The sequence below is a fragment of the Pelmatolapia mariae genome, linkage group LG20, assembly GCF_036321145.2.
Source record: "Pelmatolapia mariae isolate MD_Pm_ZW linkage group LG20, Pm_UMD_F_2, whole genome shotgun sequence".
NCBI lineage: Eukaryota > Metazoa > Chordata > Actinopteri > Cichliformes > Cichlidae > Pelmatolapia > Pelmatolapia mariae.
Genome location: NC_086244.1, coordinates 24,037,068 through 24,057,566, shown reverse-complemented (window position 1 = coordinate 24,057,566; position 20,499 = coordinate 24,037,068). Strand labels below are relative to the sequence as shown.

The 20,499-nt window shown below is 38.1% G+C and overlaps 2 protein-coding genes across 3 annotated transcripts; both read left to right on the top strand.

Annotated features, from left to right (window-relative positions):
* The first annotated feature begins 5,723 nt into the window (after positions 1-5,723).
* Positions 5,724-10,450, top strand: LOC134618972 (kelch repeat and BTB domain-containing protein 12-like). Of its 2 annotated transcripts, none has more exons than XM_063464633.1 (9): positions 5,724-5,812; positions 7,187-7,368; positions 7,469-7,601; positions 7,852-8,085; positions 8,199-8,557; positions 8,643-8,916; positions 9,411-9,558; positions 9,643-9,840; positions 9,921-10,450. In XM_063464633.1, exons 2-9 carry the CDS (start codon positions 7,190-7,192, stop codon positions 10,067-10,069), a joined length of 1,674 nt encoding a protein of 557 aa, XP_063320703.1. In that variant the 5' UTR covers positions 5,724-5,812; positions 7,187-7,189; the 3' UTR covers positions 10,070-10,450. The 2 variants fall into 2 exon arrangements, with proteins under 2 accessions (XP_063320703.1, XP_063320702.1); XM_063464632.1 differs by lacking the exon at positions 5,724-5,812 and adding an exon at positions 6,426-6,711.
* A 551-nt stretch (positions 10,451-11,001) lies between these two features.
* On the top strand, positions 11,002-18,271 carry LOC134619251 (bone morphogenetic protein receptor type-2-like). Its single transcript, XM_063465020.1, has 11 exons — positions 11,002-11,029; positions 12,209-12,418; positions 12,647-12,805; positions 13,299-13,403; positions 14,651-14,757; positions 14,862-15,083; positions 15,927-16,041; positions 16,305-16,462; positions 16,647-16,800; positions 17,937-18,073; positions 18,155-18,271. Exons 1-11 carry the CDS (start codon positions 11,002-11,004, stop codon positions 18,269-18,271), a joined length of 1,512 nt encoding a protein of 503 aa, XP_063321090.1.
* Positions 18,272-20,499: the final 2,228 nt, after the last annotated feature.

Genomic DNA, 20,499 nt, shown 5'->3' with positions numbered 1-20,499 from the left:
AAGTTAATATTTACAAGAGAATTGTATCAATCTTTATCAATCCTTTTTTTTTTTTTGCATCTAGGACGACATGTCAATGAACTGTACTTGGCAGGACACATAACTTTAGTCAGACATTGTTTATGATTTTGTGTTCTAACTGGTTCACATTTTAAATGCTGTCCTCAAACGTTTATGTTTTTATGATGTTGTAAATGAGGATGACAGGTTGATGTACAAGACAAAACACCCATATCACTAGGAGATGAGCCCTTGAAGCCCAGCTTTTGTTCTGTTTTTGGTTCATTTTAGTCATGGATAAAGTGTAGCAGTTTGTCCGTCTGCTTCTCTGACTTTTTTTTTCTGTTCTAAACATTAAAAGAAAAAGTTTCATTTCTGCAGGTGCCAGTTTGAATTTTTTCATGCTTGCATGAAACTATACATTTATTTTGTCATTTAAGCCTCTTCATGTTTTTGTGTGATCAAGTGACAGCTGACAAAGCAATCATTATAAGCAGATTGCTCCAAGGAGGGCATTATAATTATGAGCTTCATACATTTATCAAAGAGTATAATTTAAGTGATAGAGAGAAATATTCATAAAATGAACCCATTGTTTTCCTATGATTGATGTGGCACTTACTCTGTAAGTTTTTCAAATACTGGATCTCACCACACATCCCTCTGTTTGTATTAACGCTTGTTAACATGTAAACACTCTAACTGCGGGGATGGAAAGGTGAAGCCTTGTGTGTAATCACTTAACACATATATACATTTTTGTGTTGACTTTTAAGGTTCTGCATGAAAAAGCTCTAGCATACATCAGTGAACTTTTACATCCATACTACTGCAGGTCGCAGAGGTCATGTGATCAGGGTCTGCTGGCTGTGCATCATACTAGGTTGAGAGCTAAAGGAGATGGAGCGTTTACAACAGTTCCCAGACTCAGGAACTCTCGCCCACTGAGCCTGAGATCTGTAGACTTGGGATTTCTTTTAAAAAGCTGCTCAGCTTCTTTTTTGTTTTTATGTTTTTAACATTATGTTGTGAAGCATTTTGTGATATTTATCTTAAAAGGTGCTCTGAAAATGATTTCTTTTTTCACTCGCTTGTAAAGGGTTTCAGATTGTTTTGTCACCAAAAAAGCTTTTCTCCCTGACTGAGTTAGAAGTAAAAAGGTTAAACATAAATGGAAATGCCTAAAGAGCAACCGACCAAGCAACCAACAAAATGGATTCCACTTTTTTTCAAAACTGCTTTTGCGTTCTGCATTTGGAAAAATAGTAAAGACAGAAAAGGAAATACAGAAAAGGGCAGCAAAGAAAATTCATATCAAGCTGTTTAAGCTACTTATAGTTTCTGTCAGAAAACTATAGACAAACTGTAGTTGTTGATTCAGTGATTTGTGTCTGGAAGTATGTCTCTGTTCTGGCATCTCCTAACCATAAGCATGAAAATGCAAAAAGCCATGTTAGCGCTTTCAGTTTACCATCTTACCACACTCACATTTGCTTATCTTTTTTTAAGGACAGTGTATGCAAGTGGACCTCATCTTTGGCTCAAAGTCACGCTTCAATCAGCTTGTGAACATCTATGGTCCCAAAACCTGAGGGATGACAAATCTTACTCTGCAGCAATATCTTGAAATATGCAAACCACAGTGACTGTAATTTTCTCTTCTTTAAGGTCATGCTAAGGCATTGTTCTTAAATGCTAAAATGATTTAAGAGCTCTCCAGACCCATATCTTTGTAGGGAGTGTGAGAAATGTGTGCAATATTCTGCGGCCTTGTTTATGTTAATGCTGTTGGTCAACAACAACAACATGCAGCACATGTAGTGTTACATGTTTTCCATATGATCTTGTGCCTTAGTAGCTGAGAAAGCAGAACTAAAATATACAAAGAACTTCCGTATAGGGGAGTAAAATTAAGTTTTAAACACAGATATATTTTATTTTACACTTCTCCCTCTTTATTGTGAACTCCACTCTGGCACTCTGTTCATCTGGACGTAGCGTTTTCAGTGGGAGAAACGTTATGTCACTCATTCACGTGACTTCTTCAGTCTCAGTCTCCACTCCGGCTTCTTTTCTCAGTGAAGCCAACTTTTTAAACATTTAGCCTGTGACCTACAAATAATGTCATCCCTGCCAGGTGAGATTGTATAAACTTCTCTATAGCCTCAACCTTTTGTTTTTGCACAGCTAAAGACCTACGCAAACAGACACCAAAGCGGTGCCATAAATCCTGCATGAAACAGCCAGTTTGGAAAGATAGCGGCTGAGTGTGCTCAGTGTGGCCTGGGCTGAGCCCACTTGTGTAATCTGTGTAAGTTTAGTAAATTTAGGAAGATGTCACTTTTAAGTTGTCTTTTTTTTTTCTTTTGTTTTAAAGAAATGTCTTATATTTTAGCCTTTCCCATTTTTTCCTGACTGGCTTCTTCCTTTCTGTTGACATTTTTGTGGAAACATTTCAGGGAGAAGGAAAAAATAACTAATATAATATATTGAGTTTAAGGGTTTGTTCAAAACAATAACTGCCCTGTTGCATGTAATAATTCAACATTTTTTAAGCAGCTCTGCAGACACTTTTGCTTTATCAATGCACACACATTCATCATCATAAACTGCGGACTTTCCGAAGTAAATCTGTGGACAAAGGTCCTGTTGGAAAACTGGGATAGGGGCTGGCCATGTGACAACAGTTTCAGGATGCAACATTTGCAAGGAGGCACGTTTCAGAGATGTTAATGTACAGACGACCGGAGTATGTGTCACTGATTAATCTACACTTCCTGTAATCTGCGAGGATCACGCTTCTTGTATCTACTGTTGTGTATTGCAGTATGCTTGACTGTCTGTTAAAACAGTTGTGAACAATTAGCCAAAGTGTGACCTTTACGACCCGCCCAGGAAGCAGACACACCTCCTGAAAAATCTGAAAAAGTTTGTATAATTGCCATTATGTACTTTTTGTGTGTCAAGGCCTTTTTGGGGTTTATTTTCAGCAATCATTTGCTTCAGTAGATGTTTGAACAAAGTTGCTGCATGACTCGTGCCATTTCCCATTACATGTGCAACATTTGTCTAATCCAGTTCTAGCCATTGCTATCTTCGATGTGTTTGTGAGTGTTTAGACGTGCATTCATGCAAGCTTGCATACAGGACACATGAGAAAATGAAGACACAGTACTAGTCGATATTTTAAACATTCTCTCATTCTGTGATTTTTCTCTGTGTTTACTGTTTTTTTCTCCCTGTGGTGACATCAACACATGTGAAAATATACAATCACCAAATAAAAGTAAGCATTTCTACACAGTACAAACATTTCTGACTTTTGATATTTGTGAACAAAAGGTCAGTTTTACCCAAACTAGGATCAACTTTCCTGCTTTTCTGTTCTTTACTTTACTTCCTTTCCCCCCACGTGTCACGGCAGATGCTAGAGCATGGAGTTGAATCCAAAACAGATTCAAACTGAGACTCAGTGACTTTTATTTACAATAACGTAATGGAATAACAGTGTTGAAACTAAACCTAACGCGATGCTAAAGTGAGGAAACAAACTATTAGCTAACAACTAGATGACTTCTTTACAGTGAACGGGAACTGCGAGACACAATGATATTCAAAAACTACAATGAATGTAAACTATGAATAACTGCGACACACTTTGAAACATGAACCAAGGGAAAGCTATGAATAACCAGTGGCATACTATGATATACAAACTATGAAGGTGGGTGAGACACTATGTACATGAGCTTTAGGGGATTTTAAACTAGAATACCCCAGAACATGAACTGTGGCAGACAGGGCACGCAAGGGGAGTGGTGGTGCGAGAGTCAAGGACGGAGAGGTACTGAAACAGACGGGAAGAGTCAGGCTGGTTCTTGTGGGAACAACAGAATAAATCCAAGCTGATTTGTCTGAACAGTCTTACTTGATTGCAGGTGGATTAATGCGAGAGAGGAGGAGGCCTGGGTGAGTGAGTAGTAGTGATCCGTGTTTCCAAAACAGCAAGAGCAGGGAGGCAGGCAGACTGAGTTTAGCGGCTGTTGAAGAGTGACTGGAGATCAGCGTTCAGGTGAGTGAAGCTATTGTAGGATTGCAAAGTGAGTCAGGAAACAACTGGGAAGACAAGAACACAGAGGTAAGTACTAGAGCAACAGGTGTCACGAGAGACATGAGGCCAAGAACCAGCGTGGGTTAGCAAACAATGTGGCAAAATCTGATTGTGAACGCTGATCTTAAATACAGCCGACTCAATCAGTCACAGGTGGTGATCCTGGGAGGAGCGACTGTGGAAAAATACTGTGACTCACCCAGACCACGATACCATGTTGTCATTCTCAGTACCAATGTTATTACTCTAGTCCATCATCAATCATCCAGGCCTCAGGTGATGGTGTCCTGCAGGTTTTAGATGTGCCCTCCATCTATCACAGCTGATTCAAATGCCTAAATTACCTCCTCAACATGTCTTGAAGTTCTCGGTAGCCCCGGTAATAAACTAATGATTTAATTCAGGTGTGTTGACACCAGGTGATAACTAGAACCTGCAGGACACTGGCCCTTAAAGCCTGGAGTTGGACACCCCTGGTTTAAACCCATGTTCTCCATCATTCTCCCTTTTAGACTCCAACCTCCTCCCCATCTCCACCTCAGTCTCAGTCTTCATCTTCACCACTACCCGTGTCTAGACTTTGGGGGAGGGGGGTCCTCTCCTAAATCTTATCACCGCTTGGGTTTCTGTTCTGTCATGATGGGTAATTGGAGTCAAATTGCCAAATTTATTAATTTCTCTATCTCAGTAAATCACGTTCAATTCTCCCAAATGATCTGTCCTTATTAAAGTAACATTTGTCAATTGATGTTGTTTCACTTTAGATCAAATAGATAGCAAGTGTGACCAAAAACACCTCAAAAAGCATTTATCATCAAAGAAAAAGAGGAAAAGTCTGTGCACTGTAAAACATTTATACAACAGCGGCATTTCAGAATAGTTTTTTTTATGTTTTATAGATTTTTGATTTTTGACTTTTTGTTTTTAATTCAGTTTAGTATCACATCATTTCCAGAGTGGGTTTTGTTTTTGTTGTTGTTGTTTCAGTTCAGTTTTTATTGTTTAAAAAGATGCTGTTTTAGCTCAGTTTCTATTAGTTTGAGTGTCAGTTTTAGTCTTTTTAATTCTTACTGTATGTCAGAGGCAGGAATTAGGAAAATCAATAGAACTTTTTGAAAACAGTTGACTCACAGTCTTGTGGACATCCAAAGCCTCAATAATCACCTGCATTAAAACATCATCAGTGAGTTTCCCCAAACTAACAAATAGTTAGTTTTACATTCTACTTAGTTTTAATTTCTTTGTTTTAATTTATTTCAAAAGTCTAGTTTTTATTTTTATTTTATAAAAAAAAAATCACATAACTTTAGATTTTAATTTAATTTTAGTTAACTATCTTCAAACATCCCTGTTCACATTATGTTAATTATTCATGTGGTCTCTTAATGAAATTGCACATTTTTCCTTAAAAGAATTCTAAAGAGAAATCTGCACATTTTAAAGTAATTAGAGTAAAACACTGCATGAATGAGTTTAAGGACAGACTGCTCAGTCATGTGTAGAAACCTGAACAGGCCTGCAGCCCCACCAGCACTTGCTGGTCTATTTTAAACTCGTTTTTGACAGTGAACATGCTGTTGACCCCCACTCCCCAAAACAAAATGGCACAGAACACAAGAGAGCCTGTGTTGTAGTTTTGGCAAGGAAAACTGACGTAATCTCATTTTAATACTTCTAATCTTGGTTCTTTGGACAACACTGGTATGGTAACTGTTTTTCTGCATGTGCTTAGCAAATATAATGCATGCTATTTCTGCTTCTCTGAACCGTGTGTGCGTGTCTGTGGGCTGTTTATGTGTAGCGCACGCAGACAGTGTGGTTATCAGCTGCAGTGGCGGAACCACAGGTCAACATGTAGTAGAACGTTATCTACAAACAGGTCATGGCTATTTAGCTTTATGAAGTATATTAAATGTCGCATTAGTTAAGGCAGACTCTTTAACGTGATTGGTGTACATGTCAAAGTCATTTATAAAAACCAAAGAGAGATGTGCTCATTTGAACTGCTGTCCACACTTAAAAGCATGATCAGAGTTCACACTCATGTGTTCATAATATAATGGCCATTGTGACCGGCACGAGTTAGCTCACTCATGCAAAGCACTCCCGGCTGAGCTAATGAATACACTTGGTACTCATTAGCTCAGCAGGAATAAACAAAAAGTGGAACTAAATATGCTCCGCGCATGGATCAGACCCACGGAGGAAAAGTGCATAGTCATTCAGTCTCACGTGGGAGAAAACTTTGCATGCAGTACTGACAACAGCAAAGCTGCGATAGTGAAGAGCAGGTAGATGCAGTTGAAACTGCATACAAGTGTGCATAGACCAAACTTTCACAGATGTTCACTGATTTTGTTTATTGATTTATTTAATTGTAATTACTGATACATTTTGCACAACTCCCCTCTCTTCAAAAACAAGAGTCCATGGATGCTGAGGTGCTGCACTCTGCTCAAGCAGAGCATGGCTCACTTTTGCTAAGGCAGCTAGAGAGGATGAGAACAGCTAAGGAGCTCACTGATGTAGTGCTGCTAGCTGAAGGGATCCCCTTCCATTGCCACAAGGTGGTGCTGTCTGCATTCAGTCCTTACTTCCAGGTAAAATAGTCAGGAACAATAAACCGTATGCTTGAAGGAAAATGAAGAACACTATTTAAATTATGTGCAATGCAATTATTTTTCTTTTCCTGTAAAATACCTGAAGATATGCAATACTCAAAACTACTTATGCACTACATAAAATTACTTCCATATTACTTATAATTATAAACATAATATTAAAATTTACTTACAGTATAATTATTTCTTTGTTTCCTGTAAAAAGACTTATTTAACATTCTAGTGTACCCGCCTTTTAGTATTTGTAGGTAAATATAATTGCATGGTAATTTCAAATAAAATACATTGGAAATTATCTTGTATTGCAGGGGAATTAAGCCGTTCGTTGCAGGTCATATTATAAAGTGTTACCGTATTTTTTTTTTTTTCTGAACTGCTCCAAGCAAATGCATTAATGATACACAAGGCTGTAGTTGTATCATTTTTTACTGTTCTGGTGAATCATTGTGTCCAGGCCATGTTTACATGTGGTCTGAAGGAGACACAGGGAGGAGAAATACCTCTCAGAGACACTTCTGCCCAAAGCTTAAGGCTGCTGCTGGACTACATGTACCGTGCTGAACTCCCACTTTCAAACAACAACATCCAGGGAGTGGCCGTCGCTGCCTTTCTGCTACATGTAGACGGAGCCTTCAGGTGGGGTGAAACTGACAGAGGGTTACTTGGTAAAGGTGTCACCTGTTAAAGTGCAAGTTTTATGCTTAAGAAGTACTCTCCTTGTTTTTACTGAGGTAAGGTTGTGCCAGAGTCACATGGAGGCCTGTATGGACCCGTCAAACTGTGTTGGTCTGTACCACTGGGCCAGGAACTTGGGAGCAACTAGCCTAGCTGACTGTGCCTTGCGATATCTTTGTCAACACTTTGCACAGGTAGGGTTTAAGTATTACCAATGTGAAATAATCCCTCAGTTATAGTCTTTAAAAATCGTTCATGAACCTGCGATTAATGAAGTTCAGCCTGCCCTAAATTATCAGAAGAATCAAAGTTCAGTGAAGCTTTTGAACACTGCGGAAATCTCTGAATCTCTTTTGTTCATTCTGCGATGTGTTGTTCTTATTTGATCTTATTTTATTTCATCTTCATTACTTATACTGTCTTTCTTTATCTTGGTTTAACTAGGTTTGTGAGGAAGAAGAAGTGCTAGAGCTGGATGCTCAAAGTCTTGGGGAACTGCTCGGCTTAGATGACCTTAACGTATCACAGGAGGAGGTTGTTTTGGAGCTGGTGTTGCGCTGGGTGGAAAAGTGCAGGGGTGACTCAGAAAGGGAAGCCCAGGCTGTGGAGTTGCTCAGGCATGTCCGACTGGAGCTTGTGGATCCTGGATTTCTCCGTAAGGCAAGGAGGAGAAACCCGGTATGAAGAGATTGGAATGAGGTCCAAATATAATAAGAAGCAAGACTCCCTGTTTATATTTGTCCTGAGATATGTATATAGATATATCATTCTTATACTTATGATTCTCTCAGGTGCTTCTGCGGGATACTGAGTGCTTTGGGATGATTGATGCTGTTCTCCAGACGTCAGGTCTCTGCGAGGCCTCGGCTCCTCCTCGCCGAGCTCTTCGCTATGGCATGGAGACAACAGATTTGCTCCTCTGTTTGGGTGGCGTGAATAAGGAGGGTGTCCCTGCACGGCGTGGAGGACTTGCTGACCTCAGTTTTTGCTTCGACCCCCATGTTAGGAAGACTTACTACATCCCCTCTCCCCTGAGGGGCTGCAGCATACTGGGACAGATCCCAGCAGGTGCAGTGAATCGAGAAAACATCATACTGGTGGCCGTAGAGGCAGAAGACACACATCGAACGAAGGGGGTTGATATCTACAGGTTTTAATCCTTTTGCATATCAGAAATCTTTTTATCAATAGGCACCACATTGAATTAACAAATGAATTACTTGTTTATCTTCCAGGTATGACAGTTCAGAGGAGAACAGCTGGGTGAAGTTGTGCTCAGCAGCTTACAGGGACATGTATGCTTTAGGGCTCATAGGAGATGCCCTCTATTTAATCGGTGGTCAGATGAAAGTGTGTAATCACTACGTCATCACAGACGGCGTGGAGAGATGGTCGCTAAAGAGAGGAGGCAGCTGGCTCAGCTTTGCTCCTCTGCCTCTTCCATTAGCCTGTCACTGTGTTGTGACCCTAAAGGAGCATCTTTATGTGCTGGGGGGGTGGACACCACAGGTACCCAGACTCACCACCTTAACCCTTTAAAGCCTGAGCCATGAAATAATTGCCCCAAAAATTCATCTTTTTAAATTGAGTGTTTATTGAACCTTCTGACAAATCAAAAGAAAAAATATATTTGCATAAATGAGTTTGACTTTTTATCATATTTGTTGCATCTGGCCTTTTTTTGCTTGGTATTATTTAAAAATGTATTGTACAATTTATTTAAGTTTTTCACGGGGAAAAAAATCACAATGATGATGTGGAAGTTGCAAAAACTCACAACAACTTGCCATATGAAATCCACACAAACTGGTTGTTTTTCCCCTGAATGTTAACATGAGTATTGTACTTTTATTTAAAATCATTTTCTTTTTAAAAAAAAATTCCCACACGATAGAGATGGTGAAATAGTTACTGAAATATTTCTGCTTCTCATTTGTCCAATATCTCCCCATGTCCTCGTCTTTTTCTTCATCTCTGCCTAAATCTCTCTTCCTGCCTTTCAGGATCACCCTGACGACGAGCCTGACAAGCTCAGCAATCGTGTGTTTCAGTTTGACCCCGGCAAAGACAGATGGACAGACTGTGCCAGCATGAAGTACTCCAGGTACCGCTGTGGGTCAGCTGTCCTCAATGGAGAGATCTATGTATTAGGTCAGACTACCAAAACACATAACCGTATCTATACTAGTATTGTTAGATTTCTGCACTGGAGCATTGAAGATCATTTGTTTCTAGGTGGTATAGGATGCGATGGAGAGGACCGTGGGCAATCGCGTCGTTGCCTGAGCTCCGTGGAGATCTACAACCCAGATACAGACACCTGGAGACCAGGACCAGCCCTCCCCACATCCCTACTTTCCCTTCGAACGAACGCCTCCAACGTAGGAGTAGTGGATGGAAAGCTCTATCTCTGTGGATACTACAAGGGGGCTGGTCAGTTACTGAATGCCTGTCAAATAATTTTTAAAAGCACTTTTGCATGCTCTCAAAAAATTTTTCTCTAATGGCTGCAGGCCGTCATGAGATCATCACCAAGGAGCTTTTGGAATTGGACCCTGCAGACAATGTGTGGACAGTTGTGGAAAGACGAGCAGCCATGCACGACAGCTACGACATCTGTCTGGTGGCTAATCTTAATCCTCGAGACCTCTTCACACCCTAATCCAGCTCCTCCTCGGCCAGTGTGTGTGGAAAGTAAGCGTCTATATGCTAAACCAGGAAAGCCTCATTCAAAAAAGCTTTATTCACTCTTGGTATTTAGAAACCAGAATAACCAGAATAATTTTCACTATAATTAACTAACAACTCTTTTTTTTGCTATATGAGCATCCAAAGTTAGACTTTAGATAATGCAATTTTAAGTTATATGTCAATGGGACATTAGCTTTAATTAAATATATATTGTCTTGTATGATATGTTAATGGTTTGAGACCAGAGCCTGTGAAAATGCCTGAGAGGTTTTTAGGGTGCGTTTACTCGTTGAGTCACATGCTGCACGTGTTCAGTCAAAAGTCTGTTTGCTGCATGTCCTGTCCAAGCAATTTTACCTGTAAATGTAAAAATAAAATAAAAATCAACATTCTGTTCTGTGTATTTTCTATATGTGGTATAAACTGTTAAACTAACATATGCAGCCTTCTTTAAAGTCACAAAATCTTGTCTATACAAAAGTCACTTCCACCACTTTAACTCTTCTTTCAGTAAAAAGTAAGAAATTGGGGGGAGGGGGGGGGGGGGGGGGACTGAAGCACAGAAGAAGGATGGCAAGAAAAAAAAGCAAATTTTATATTTAACAAGCTATTTATTTTGCTCTTTAGTCAATCTACAGAAACCACAGAAGCCTCACATTGACTGCTACCAAGGTTTTTGTTGTTGTTTTCATCTCTGTGTTGTCAAACATCACTTGGACTGAAAGGATGTGAGCAGAAGAACTTGGTGACTTCTTAGTGAGAAAACATTGTAAATATATTTTTCTCTCTTTCTGGGATAACTGCATGTTGAAATGATATAATAATAAAATGAAATAATAAAGTCACGTGAAAAAGATGGAGGATTCAGGTGTGTGTTAACACAATGCCACAATCTCACCAAGAATGGACGTCCAAGTAGATTTGACCCAAGGTCAGACTGTGGAATACTCATTAACTATAAAAATCCCAAAAGTTACATCTCAGACTCTCCAGGCTTCAATCAACATGGTAGAGTCAACCACGAACACCTCTCTATAGCAAAGTACTCTAGAGTCAGATCTGAAGACAGGCCAGCAGTGGGTCATGCAACTGGAAAATGATCCCAAGCAAAGTCAAAGCCCTGACCTCAAGTCAACTGAAATGCTGTGGTGGGACCTTAAGAGAGTAAAGAGCTGTAAAGAAGAGTGGAATAAAATTCCTCCATAATATTGTGAGAAACTGATAAAGTCATAGAGAAAATCATTACTTCAAGTTATCGCTGCTAAAAAACATAAAGATGGCTCTACAAGATACTGAATCATGAGGCATTCACATTAAGTAAATTATATATAATAATAACTACTGGGACTGTAAGATTGAGGTTTTTTATTTGTGTGTTTGTTGGTTAATGTTTAACTTTGTCCTTTGCTTAAAAACCCCTCTGTGTTACTCAGTTTGATTGCATTCACACAATACCTGGTCTTTCATGCACTTTTTTTTTTTTAAACGAATTAGATATAGTCAGTCTAAAAAAAACCTCTAAATTGCCCTTTAAAAAACATTTGAATTCATTAAGATGAATGCAGATTTCCAATTGACACAGCAATCGTGACTTGAGATAACGCATACTTTCAGAGTTCTTTGAAATTACCATTTTGTGAGACCTTGATGATGATAGATGATGCTGATAGTCTGGGAGGCTAAATTTAATCATGTTTTAGACAACAAGTGTCCTCGCGCAAGGATACAAGAGCAGGTGTGGGCTGGTGGGAGGTGCGCTTGCAAGCATGAGAAACTAATCTCACATTCTCAGGACAGTCATTCAACTTCGCCGCTCGGGGTGAATAAACATGCTAGTAGAAAGGTGGAGGCTGATTTGGGCCTTGGGTGAGTATTTTAAAATCATCTGCCAATCTGCGGTGTTGTTTGTGCCTTTTTCTGTGTTTTCAGTTTTGATTAATGAGGATTTTTAATGTACAATTTTCAGGTTGATGGCTGCTAATAGTTATAGGTTGCTTGTGTTGTAAAAGGACTGCTGACTAGGCTAATTGAGACTCCTATGTTATTAATCACCGTTGTCATATTACAGTATATGTCCGGCTTTCTTTTTATTCTTTTTTTTTATTCCCAGAATGTATTATGTGCATCTACAGCAAGCCCTTACAGCAGAAGAGAAGGTGTTTTTTCCAAATAACAGAAAGTACAGAGCATAACTACAGGCAAAATAAGAAATACACTGTTGGGGGCAGTGTGAGCGGGTCAGTGCAAGTTTGTGAGACCACCGACTGTTGCGTGGGCTACTACCGGATCATTAACGGCACACCAAAAGCTGACGTTCTTGGTAAGAAGCCTGAATGTCTGGACAAGTACGTGGAGTGTATATCGGGTAATTGAAAAAAAAACAAAACAAAACACATTTTTAGCACATTATCAAAAAAAATCTAATGATTGATGAGCTAGTTTAATTAAAGCCCCCACGCCAATTGTATCAGCTGAAATGTGCCACCAGCTGTGAAGTATAATGTAATATGTAATATTATTTGTTGTCCTCCTGATTTTTCGGTTGCAGCTTGTGACAGGATTGAAAAGTCATGCCCAGATGAAACCTGCAAGGCACAACCACGCATCAACAATCAATTCTTGACGTGCATGTGCAGCACAGACCTCTGCAATGGCAACATTACTTGGGGAAAAGAACAGACTTCACACCCTTACTCTTATTTTTCAGGTATGGTATTAATAAGATTATATAACCGTGAATTACTAAATAAATGTATAATTTAAGTATAATATAGCATAATATAATTAGAAACTTTTAAAAAGCTTAAAACACTTCATGTCCTTCCCGAGGCAACCCCAAAGGAATTTGTGTCCCCTCCTGGGATCAAATCAAAGATTTTTTTCTTGTTAGGCTCTTGTTATACTGAATATATATTCAGGTGGTTGACAAATTTAAGGAAAAAATCAACATTAAGCATAACATTACCAGACACCCAACACTTGACGTTGATTTGTCAGTATCTGGAACTTTCTTAGAGGGAGCAGTTAGCCAACACCATGTCAGCAAAATGGCTCACACACCATTGCAGAGACCCACCAGATCTGTAGCTCATATGGTTGTGTTTTTCCTTTAATTCTTCACCCATTCGCATGTGTGATAGATATGATCATTCATTCACAATTCAACTGGCACCTAATCCTTTTTTCTCTCCCCTTATTAGTTGTCTTCATGAAAAAGGCTGTGAAACCTCTGGTTGGGATTTTGCTATTTATGTGTTTCTGGATTGTTGCTGCTCAATGGAGAAGTTGCCTGGAGAAGTGGAGAAGTAAGGTTCTTTTTTCTTTAAAAACATTATTTATGATTTAAATACCACTTGAGTAATTCAGTTTGACCTACACTGCAAAAAGAAAAAGAAAAGAAAAAAAAGTGAATCTTCTTTTACACATTCAAAGTTATGCTTTACCCTCAGATTTCTTAGAGATAGTCCAGCGTGCAGGGCAAAAACACTCAAATTCAGTTTGTTATTTTCCTAAAAATAACAATGTCACTTTTAGTTTTAAAGAAGAATTTTTCAGATTTCTAAAATAATGTGTTCTTGTTGTCTTTCTAAAACAAATTCTAAATTACTCTGTGTTTGTATGTTCATGTATATGAAGAGATGCACCTACCTGTTTATGAAATGCCAGGACTGCCAAAATGAATTAATTAAATACACGGTTAAATAATTGATTAAATGTGCCAATAATTAATTAAAATTTGAATTAATTAATTAAGTACATATTTATGACATTTAATTAATTATTCATTTTGGCAGTCCTAACCCCTAGGGTCAGGACTGCCAAAATGAAATAATAAAATTATCATGAAATAATTGTGTCAATAATTAATTAAAATGTGAAATAAATAGTTAATTAATTAAATATGTCCAAATGTGTATTTAATTAATTAATTAATTAATTACAATTTTGATTAATTATTGACACATGTAATTAATTATTTAACGGTCTATTTAATTAATTCATTTTGGCATTCCTGGCATTCCATACCTGTTGAGTCATTCTCTGGAATGTGTAACTTGCGTGACTTTCATTAAGGGATAACATCACAAGTGATAAAAGTTGACAACAAGCTGGCCAGCTCAGAGGTTGAAGACTGTGTTTTGTTTAAGGTCCATTTTCTGCCTTCAGTTTTACATTTTTAGTGTTTAATATTTGCATTGCATGTTCACATCAATCAACTGTGATGAGATATTAGGTTTACCCTTTTATTTTTAGTATTAATATGGTAATAATGTGTCCATTTGTCTTTTTTAATTCCACAGAAGAATAAAGCTATTGTTTCCACATTTTCTCAACTTAAATTGAGTTCCCATGATGTCTTGGCCTTGAAATGCCTTCATTCTATGTGCTACGCTGACCTTGCATTTTATCTGTGTTACGGTACTCCCTCTGCTACTCTTCAGTCACATTTCCATGCTCTCAGGAAGCTTTCAAATGAATGGTGGCTTTATTGTACTGCCAGATTACTTTCTATGAGTGGCAACTAAATCACTTCTTTACTATAATATTTCAGAGAAGAATCTAAAGTCCCCCAGTCATGATTACCACGTCCGACCCTCCTGTTCCTGCCAAATGACAAAAACCTCTGAGATCGACATCAGTCAGATCGAGCTACAGCAGGTATGCTCTGCTATGAAACAGGTTAATTCCACAGTAGGTAGTGTGCAAGTTGTCAGCAAGAAATGCATACAGGTTCTGATACTTTACTTGTTCATGTCCTGCAGATTGTGGGCCGAGGGCATTTTGCAACTGTTTTTCAAGGGACATACCAGGGCTCTGTGGTGGCTGTTAAAATTTTACCTGCAGCCTATGAACATAATTTTAACACAGAAAAGGAGATTTATGAGCTACTGCTGTTAAAGCATACTAGCATTGTGAACTTTCTCGGTGCTGGGAGGAAACCAGATGACAAAAGCTGGTTCATCGTGCTGCAGTTTGCTGAATATGTGAGTGAAAACCTTTGCACAAAGACAACAGCTGCTCAAGGAAAAAACCAGAGAAATATTTATAAATAATACTAAGAGTCAGTTACAAGTGACAAATAGAATATATAGGTAAAGGAAAAATATTTATTTAAATTATCTAAAGTAACGTGAATAAATGTTAAAGAAAAATGAATAAATAAACAGGCACTACAATAAAAATGTAAAATTATATGCCACGTTAAGCCACTGTGTTTAAAAATATTTATTACACTAGCTATTCTACCCACATCTCTTATTTAATCACAATAATTTCAGCTCCTTTTAGATCCCATCAGAGGCTGAAGGAAACATTATGTGGCTCATTCATCATTAAAACCATTTCTGATCAGATGTCTAGTCCAAGACAGAGTTATCATAGAGTAAGGCTAATAACATTATTGCAAACACTAAGTGGAAACCACAGTAAAGATTTTAAGATGGGTATAATGAACAAAAACCATTAATAAAGATTTAATGGGTCAGGGGTCAGGATTGCTGCCTCACAGCAGGGAAGCTTCCTAGTTTGAACTTAGTCTTTCTGTGTGGAGCTCTCACATTCTCATAGTCAGAAGACATTCATGTCATATTAAGCTGTTATTCTAAACTGGACATAGATCGGATAATCCGGTACTGTATGGTTAAACCAGTAAGAGTAGAACAGCTCTACATAAAGTTTAAAGCTAATGCTAATGTGTGAAACATAATTGCTTTTCTATATTTATGGTTGAATAGTTTATGTTCCATGCCTTTAAGTCTATAGCGCTTTATGTATTTGACACCACCGTATGCTTCAGGTATGAATGACTGCTATCCCTTTGACTTCAGGGATCTCTTCATTCCTTTTTGTCTGAGCAAACCACAAGCTGGATGTTCTCACTGAACCTGTGCCAGTCGCTATCGCAGGGACTTTCCTATCTCCACTCTGACCTTCTCAGCCATGGTACTGGCCAGAATAATATTGCAACAAATGCATGTGTGCATGGGTTATCTGTTTGATGTGGGAAGCATAGAGTGCATGTTTTAAAACTATTATCATCAAGAATAAAGATGAGTTGTTTTTAATCCAAACAATGGATCTACTGCAGTGATTCATCTAATGTGGCCACAAATCTTAAATAATGATATGCTGTTTATGTGAGGCTGTCTTGGTATGTGAGAGTAAGCTACGGGGACAAAATATTGTTTATTGGACTTTTCATACAGATTTGCACAAACCTCCTGTGGCCCACAGAGATCTCAGCAGCTCCAACGTGCTGGTGAGGGCGGATGGTACCTGTGCCCTGTGTGATTTTGGATGCTCCACCATTCTGCGTTCTTGTTCAGAGCCTTACCGCAGGCACAACCAGAATAAAAACATGAAGGTGAGACACAGGTACCACTGTTTATCCACTCAAATCATCTTATTTAAATAACAAAACAAAAAACTTGAAGACCTAGACTTGCTGCTGTTTTTTGAAGTAATTAAAATTTCACACCAGAATTACATGAAAACAAAACATCCAATATTATTACTTATTTCTAATAGATAAATTTGTATTTCTGTAGTGTATTGAACTGGGCACGCTGCACTACATGGCTCCTGAGATCCTGGAAGGCTTTGTGAACCTGAACGAAAGCATGTTTCTCATGCAGGGTGACGTTTACGCTTTGGGTCTGCTGCTGTGGGAGATCTGGGTGCGCTGCTCTGATTTATTTGAAGGTTAGTCATTATGAGTAGATGTTATGATGTTATGATGTTCAAAAATAAGTCCAAGGCTCTTTACAGTAGTACAGAAGGCCAAGGTAAAGTTATTCAGAGTACTTAAATGGCTTGGCAAACTGTAAAAAGGTTGCTGCATATTGTGTAGCTGTAAAGTGCCGCTTTATTTGACTAGAAATGAACTTTTTATTTATTTATTTATTTTACAAGTAAGGTACGTACTACAAGAAAAAGCTTTTGTGTTTCTGTTCATGGAGTGAAACTGTGGAACAGTTTGAATATGGAATTAAAGCAATGTCCAAACATAAAACAGTTCAAAAATAGTTATAACAATACTGATCTTCTCGAACTATAAAGAAAGGGAAAATATTGAAAATAAGTGAATGTCTCTATTTAAAAAAATTCATGATGTGATATTATAGTATATAGTATATATTATATCAGAAATCTGTTCACTATTTTTTATTACAGATTATATCAGTAAGGAAGCTGACTAAATATTAACTGATAACTTATGGCAATAAGTTATAAGTGTGTACTTCTTCCCACTCCCTTTCAACATGTAAATGAATCAGAACAGTAGCAATATTGAAATGTATTGACTTTTGTATAGTATTTTTTCTCTCTCTCTTATTTTCTTTACTAAATCTACCTGTATATTGTTTACACGTTTGAAATAAATTAACAAACAAACAATAATGGTGCAGCAGTGCAAATGATAAATGTCATGTCATACACCTGCAGTGTGTTTCTGATGTGTTTGGAGTCAAATATGATACTTTTAATGTAGTCTGAATTTAGAAACAAAAAACTGCAGTTCAGTTTTCTCTGCTATAAGGCAAGCCTATTATTGTAATGGGTTGTCATTATCAACAATACAATTGCAGGCTGTTGCTAGAGTGTCCAGCTTTCATTCCTCTCAGAAAAGATCAATTACCACACTGGCTTTTCAGTGGGTGTGTCACTGAAAGGGGAAACCCGATCTGAATAAGAAACTGGTGAAAAGTGCACTCCAGCCAGCCTGGTTTCCCAGTTGCTTGAAATCTGATAGTTAATGCATTGGTTTCTGGGCTGACAAGTCATATTTTCAATTCACTAAGCTTAGAAAAAACTAATAGCACTGTTTCCACCTGCAGGCGGAGCTGCACCACAGCATCTTTTGCCATATGAACTAGAGCTGGGAAGCAATGTAACACTGGAGAGCCTCATGCTGTACGTGTCCTACATGGACAAAAGACCCTGTATACCTGAACACTGGGAACTGCTACCACAGGTATTCTTGCATAGGGGCTTTGTGGTACCACTTACACCTGTGGTGTCTGTAATGTGTGGACTAAATGTTTATTGTTCTCAGGGAGCTGCGCTGAGGGAGCTCCTGGAGGATTGCTGGGACAGTGATTCAGAAGCCCGACTGACAGCTCACAGTGTTGTGGAAAGAATAACCTCTCTTCAGTCTTCTTACTCTCTGTGATTTCTTTTTCTCTTGTCTTTTCAGGTAGACATGATTTTGTACTGCTTTCCTTCAGAAACCTTTAGTAAAAGAGTCTTCAAAGAATGCCTTAACATTTAGTGGCATTTATAACTTCATTTCATTTATAACTTTATTTCTCCTAATCAGAATGAGAGAGAACCTGCACCTGCATCAGCTGCTATAATGATCTCTTATCTGGCAGTTCTGATATAAAGTGAACTCTGATAGCATTACTCAGCAGGCTCATAGGCATTTCTGTCCCAGTTTACTCAGAGCTATACTGACATGGAGACTGAATTTGATCTCATTAAAACCACTGACGCCTTACTTCAGCAGGAACTGGTTTCACTGTTCCTTTTAAAGCCCACAGGATCTCTATGGTATATATTACAAGAGAGAACTGACCAAGGTAGCAGCCATACAAGTTCAAAACATCTCAGAAATGCAACAAATATCACCCAAAAAGCAAATGTTTCATACGTATAAACTCAATTTAAATTGAACTTCCCCCTAAACTGTCACTCCTAAAAAAAAAAAGGAAAAGAAAAAAAAAAAGAAAAAAGATCAGATCAGAGCGTTTCCTTTGTTTCTTACTAAATATTCCATGATCAACTGTAAGTGGAATTATTGGAAAGTGCAAGTACTTATTTCAGTTTTACATTTCAGGCTAAATCTCATTTTAGGTCTTCAAACACAGTAACATGAAATTCATGTTTTATTGACATTTATTCTTCATTAACTTCAGTATCTCAATGATTGAGTGCAATAACTGTTGAATCCCAGAAGACTCCCCCAGTGCAGATATCTTACACTGCGTAACTGAGCTGCCTTTAAATTAATGTGCATAATGTTACCTTTTTAATCCCATTTATCACTTATGAAAGAGAGGATGACAACAGGGACAAACTCCAAGTGTACACCGTTTGACTGCTGTGGCTGGGCTTTGAAGGTGATGCAGAATACCAAATATAATATTCATTTAAAAAATGTATAAATTAATTATAAAGATGCTTTTAAAACTGACCACTAGATGTCACTGTTTACTCACATCCATTTGTTTCCAATGGAAACAATGGATTGTGATCTCATCACAAGTCTATTCATAACACTACAACAAGGAAAAAAGCCAGTGTGTTCAACATGTGGCCACATTCTTCTGGCTTACACTTGAAATGTATTTATTTAAGCATTTCGTTGTTTATACTTTTGCATTCAACTGAAATGTTGTTTTCTTGCAAAAATGTCACTGACGTTTCAGAGATGCAGCTTACAGCTCATGCCTCAGCAGCATGTCTTTTGATCTCCAACCTTCAACCACAAGTTTAAAACTGTTTCTTTGGCATTGCCTTATTGTATGCTGCATGCACTGAATTCCAGTATGTAACGGTCATTACAAATGTTGCTGTTATTAAGTCACTGTGCTCAAAAGTTTGCACAAAGCTCCAAAAATTTGACTTTATATGTCATCAAATTTTAACAACAGTAGAGAAACAAATGAGAACGAAGTATTTGAACCAGTACAATATGCTTGTAGTGGGTAACCCAACGAAGGAGTCAGTCGAGGATGAATAAGTTTAACAATTTTCAAAAATCCACAAAGAACAGTAAACCTCATTTTAACCCCTGCCGTACTTTAAAGCCCACTTTCTGTTAGTGTTCTTTTGATGTTACCAACCACAAAAGCCAGAGACGTCATGTACAGCAGTCTAATGGTCTTGCAGATATTCTGGGTGATTTAGTCATGCACGGAAACATCTACTAGAGAGCTCACAGTTATGCTGGTGTCCTGCCTGATGCGGTTTCATTAGAACTAACAAAAGCTTTTCTTTTCTTTTAATTAAGCAGCAGAGCCACTGTGGTATTTTAAAATGTTATATCTTCAGTTTCAAACACATTGCTTTCCTCAAAATATCTTGTAGCTGTGAACTCCTCGTCCAGCATACGATTAAGCTCAGTCCTTTCAGCTGAAACTGCTGCTGACACTAATGATTATTTGGAATAACTTGTAGTTTCCACTTTTTTAAACTCACCGTGTGTCACATAATCTGGAGTGGGACCTGCTGCTGCTTCACTCTCTCTGGCTGTGTTTTAAATTAAGGGCCACACATTACCTGGTGTTAAGTTCTGCTAGGGAAATTTGGCAGATATAGTGCAGATACTGGTTTAACAATTGCTGACAGCTAAACCATCCTTAACTTGTTAGTTGTACTCTGCACACAACACAGCCA